The sequence below is a fragment of the Aegilops tauschii genome, chromosome 7 (assembly GCF_002575655.3).
Source record: "Aegilops tauschii subsp. strangulata cultivar AL8/78 chromosome 7, Aet v6.0, whole genome shotgun sequence".
NCBI lineage: Eukaryota > Viridiplantae > Streptophyta > Magnoliopsida > Poales > Poaceae > Aegilops > Aegilops tauschii.
In genome coordinates this window covers 585,241,303-585,246,426 of record NC_053041.3, presented here as the reverse complement: position 1 = coordinate 585,246,426, position 5,124 = coordinate 585,241,303, and the positions used below count along the sequence as shown (strand labels likewise).

Below are 5,124 nucleotides of genomic sequence, written 5' to 3'. Positions count from 1 at the left end.
CCTACAGTTACTATGTACCTACTGGTCTATGTTGACGATATCATCCTGGTCAGCTCCTCGGACTATGCTGCGGATCGCTTGGTTTCTGCTTTGAGTGCTGATTTTGCGGTTAAGGATCTTGGGCAGCTTCACTATTTCCTTGGGCTCGAAGTTTTGTCCTCTGGTTCCGGCTTGACTCTCACTCAGCAGAAGTATTCTCTCGATATTCTTCGACGGTCTGGTATGCTCCAGTGCAAGACGGCTACTACACCTATGTCCTCCACTGACCGACTATCTGCTCTCGATGGTTCTCTCCTCTCTGCTGATGAGGCTACTGAGTATCGCAGTATTGTTGGCGGCTTGCAGTACTTGTCTATCACTCGTCCTGATATCTCCTATGCTGTCAACCGTGTCTGCCAGTTTCTTCATGCTCCTCGAGACTCTCACTGGACTGCGGTTAAGCGCATCTTGCGCTACATCCGGTTCACTTCTTCTTATGGCTTGCATCTGCAACCGGCCCCCTCTGAAGTTCTCTCTGCGTTCTCTGATGCAGACTGGACTGGGAGTCCGGATGACAGACGATCAATGGGGGGATATGCAGTGTTCCTTGGTTCGAACTTGATCGCCTGGAGTGCTCGTAAACAAGCAACGGTGTCCCGCAGTAGCACTGAAGCTGAGTACAAAGCAGTTGCAAATGCCACAGCAGAGCTTATTTGGATACAGTTTTTGCTCAGAGAGTTGAAGATCCCTCAGAAGCAGCCGCCGGTACTTTGGTGTGATAACATTGGTGCGACGTATTTGTCTTCAAATCCAGTCTTTCATGCTCGCACCAAACACATCGAAGTTGATTATCATTTTGTCAGGGAACGTGTTGCCCAGAAACTGCTTCTTATCAAGTTCATCTCCTCGAAAGATCAACTTGCTGGCATCTTCACGAAGCCACTGCCTCTTCCTCAGTTTGAAGGGTGTAGGCACAATCTCAACCTGGTAAATTCTTCTGAGCACGGTTAAGATTGAGGGAGGGTGTTAGACTCTGTATATACTGGGTCCCACTTTGTAATTGTGTTGTACATTATTATGTACCTCTCTATATAATGAAAAGGCCACCCCACGTTGGAGCTGTGCCACAAACCCTAAAACCCTTGTCTATTACTTTCCGGCGGTTTTGTACATGTACGTTACGGCGCGGGTAGTAGTCGAGCATTTCTTCCCGTTCACCTGCAGGCAACGACCGCAGAGAAAAAGAAGATGAGCGCGGCTCGGTCGGATGTCAGTGAATGCTTTGGACTGGCATGTGTCCGTATGGAGATCTGCCTAATTTTGATTAGCAGATAGCCCCTACGTCGCCCCATGTCGTTGCCTAGCTACTCACACGCAGAGGAGAGCTTGTCCTGAAGCCCAACCGAAAGCGAGTGAATCAAATCAAAGCAATTAAATTAAACTACTTCCTCCGTCTCATAATATAAGAACGTTTTTGACACTACTATTACTGTAGTACTCCCTCCGTCTAGGTGAATAATAAACTAACTACTAAGCCAAGCACGACTCGGCGGCTATGTACGTACATAGGTACATAGACTTGTGTTTTGCTGCGCTGCACATGGCCTCTTGTCTATCCGACCCCAAATGGCTGATCTTGACACGTACATCATTGGACGGACACTATGAATCTAATGGTTTTTGTTAGTGAATGTGACGACTAGTTCTGAAGCAATACAATTCTGAAAAACCCAATTTCATGCCCAAGCTCATTTGCACCCGGTCAGAAAACAAATAAAAAAATTCAAAAAAATTCAAACAAATTCATTGATAGACAATTGTATGCGTGAGGTTCGCTTCAAATTTCAACTTATTTGGACATCTGAGCAGCTCTCAGCAAAAGAAAAAACAAATCGGGTCAGAACAGTGTGTGAACAGTAAACTTTTTTACAGACCCTGAATTTGTCTTTTTTGCTAGGAGTAGCTTAGATGTCCAAATGAGTTGAAACTTGAAGCGCACCTCACGCACAAACTTATCTACCACACAAAAAAATTGGCATTTTTTGAAATTTTTTAGTATTTATTTTGATTTTTTTCGTCAGAGGGGGTGCAAATGAGCTCGGGAGCAGAAACGCCGCACTCTACAATTCTTCTTCTTCTTCTTCTTCTTCTTCTTCTTCTTTAACACAAGCAATACAATTTCTTCAAAGTTCTGGAATATTAGCAGCGAAGTCGCAGTCCCTTGCTCGAGGACAAATGATGACGATGACACCTGCTTGGAGAGAAAGGGATGACGATCCTGCCTATGTGCTATCTGGACGAGACTCTCTTCAGACTATGTGGCCTATCCTGTGCGTGTTGTTCTTATCCTTGAGGGCGTCATTCTTGGAGGTGTACATGAGCTCAAGGGACCAGTGGACGGCTTCTTTGGGGGCTGCTTCATCTTAGACATTAATGGTGGTGATCCTTGGCGGCGTGGCGCAGTGGGACTCGACGTCCGATGCGCAAAGATGGACTCACGCAGGAAGAGGACGTTACCTGGCGTCATGGTGGCGTCGACGGCAGAGAGGCCTGGTAAGGTCGACGCGTTTGTTTTCACTAGTTTTCACTCTGAAAATGGATTGGTGGAAGATGATGGCGATGACACATGAGAGTGCATCAGACCGGTTTGTACCCCAAACCTAATATGCGGCTTTGTTGGGGCCTCCGTCTTTAAATGTTAGGCTTTAATGTGATGTTTGTTTGGTATTAGGCTCAAACTATCGACACCCCTTCATCAAGTGGATAGGAGTAGCGAAAATTGTTGCTAAGATGGTGACTTCAGACTACATGATGTACTACTTTGTAAGGGAGTTTAAGAATAATTAATAAAATGGCTGCATGCATCGCTCAGATGCAGAGACCGGGGTAATCCTCCTTTTCTAAAAAATAAAATAAAAAATCATGTGTGCACTATTCAACTGACTGAGTTCTCACCTGTTTTTTTTTGTTAATTACATACATTTACGATTTTATTTTACTTAATGGATGAGGCACATTTTTTTGACTCCGTTTTGAAAAAAGTTCTGGAAAATCCTATACACACGCACTGTATGGCTCTATATGCACTCAGCTATATTGAACCTGCCCATTAAACCTAGATTTTCAGGTTAAAAAAAACATCCACATGCCCAAGTTGTTTAGCAGTACTATCAAATGGTCAATCATTGTTGTACACCATTGTGCTCCATGACAGGCTGCCAGAGCTGCTAGAGCTAGCTGGAGATCCATGGAGGTGCATTGTATTTTACACCATCAGATCCTGTATCAAACTTTTGCAGTGGCAAAATCATCCATTTCACTCACATGAGGCCAACCTTGCGGCTTACATGATGTGTTATCAAGACCTCAAAATCCCTAGCAAAAAAGAGTAAGAAGAGGCTTCATGCAGCTACGAGAGCTTGATCTAGAGCTAGCTACAAGAACACTCAGAAGAAGAAGAAGAATTCCCACAAGACAGCAGGTCCTAAAATTGTTGAGCCGCAGTAGAAAATGCGGCTGAATCCTCGTTCTACCCTCCACCATCCCCGTGTGACCTCGCTATGTACAACATCCACGCAGGGGCAAATCGGTCAGAACACATCAGCTGGCAATTGGCGCTCTGGTGGTTCACCGATTTGCCTTCGCTAGGGGGAAAATTTCCAATCACGCCCTCCACTCCATGGCAGCCGAACGGGCAAGAAGGCTAGTAGTAGAGCGCGGCGTCGTCACTGTCCGTGCCCTGGCAGCCGGGGTCGGAGAGGCCGAGGAGGAGGCGGCGGAAGTTTGCGACGGCGCAGGGGATGCGGAGCGCGCCCGGGTGGCCGTAGCCGTACTCCTGTGCGGCGCGCCGGAGCAGGGCCTTGAACGCCGGCTGGCCCAGGAGCTCTGCCCGCACGGCGAAGCGCTCCACGGGGCCGCCCTCCTCGCCCACGCACACCGGCACGTGCCCCTCCGGCACCCGCGCCCCGCGGCCGAGCCTCCGCGCGCCGAAGAACGACGAGGACGACGACGTAGCGGCCGTGGAGGAGGCCTTCGCGGCCGCGTCCGGCCGGAGCGGCTGGTACGCGGCGGCTGCGCAGGCGTCGGCCGCGGCCACGCGGGAGAGCCGTCTGAGCAGTCGCTTCATGTCGCTGCTGCTTCGGTTGACGCCGGAGACCTTGAGACCCGGAAGCGGAGGCCGGGAGGCGGCGGCGGTGGCTGGTTCTTGGCGAGGGACGACACTAGAGTTGAGAGGAAAGCACACAAGGCGTTTGTACTGAGGCGGCCATGGTGGCTCCTTATATAACGGAAGAGCTGCAAGTTGTGCGCTGCACTGCTCCTCTTGCCATTATTTCTCTTTGTTGGTAATTACAAATTCTTTGCTCGGAATGGACTGTATCATCCCTCTTCGGAATTATCAAACGTTTTGGATATTTTAATATGTATAATCCCTCTGTTTCTAAATATAAGTTCCTTTATGGATTTCAATAGAAACTACATACCGATTTATATTAGAATCTAAAAAAAGATTTATATTTAGGAATGGAGTGAGTGGTAACTATATACACTCTGAAATCAGTGAACAGAGACACCAAAATGTGTCTATAACTCTATATACATCTGATTTATGAAAAAAAAAAACAGAACTTATAATTCAGAACCGAGGGAGTAGCACTTATTTGGCCAGCCTGCTTCCGGAACATGACGTTGATTTGTTAATTTCAAATTTTGGACCCCGTTTCATACAAAATCTAGCCAACCTCGCGAAAACGAAACTGGAACTGGTTTCTTGTTCCCACTTAAAATCAAGACAAAAGGGTATGGTCATCTGCTCCTTCAATTTTCAAATATATGTATAGTATATTTTCAAAAAAATTGCAAATGCTTGCCGTCCCACTACTAAACATGCAATTTAGTAATGACAAAATTGTGCTAGAAAATAAAGTGAGCGGTTAATTTCGTTGAACAGGACTATACACATAAAAAAAAATATTAGCCTTACGTAGTTAAACTGTATTTCCTCCGTCCGGGTTTATTGTGCCCACTCGTATTTTGAGTGAAACTTCGATCCTATACCTAATTTTGCAAAATATTAGTGATATGCCACAAAATTAAATAATCGGATTCACATTAAAAAAAATCAATGGCACTATTTTTGCTACATAG

At 46.4% G+C, this 5,124-nt stretch overlaps 1 protein-coding gene across 1 annotated transcript; it reads right to left on the bottom strand.

Annotated features, from left to right (window-relative positions):
• Positions 1-3,257: 3,257 nt before the first annotated feature.
• Positions 3,258-4,567, bottom strand: LOC109743715 (auxin-responsive protein SAUR72-like). The gene has a single exon (XM_020302798.4). It carries the CDS (start codon positions 4,103-4,105, stop codon positions 3,683-3,685), a length of 423 nt encoding a protein of 140 aa, XP_020158387.1. The 5' UTR covers positions 4,106-4,567; the 3' UTR covers positions 3,258-3,682.
• Positions 4,568-5,124: the final 557 nt, after the last annotated feature.

Coding starts and splice junctions, on each gene's coding strand:
- LOC109743715 (XM_020302798.4), bottom strand. CDS start 4,105: ATGAAGCGACTGCTCAGACGGCTCTCCCGCGTGGCCGCGGCCGACGCC.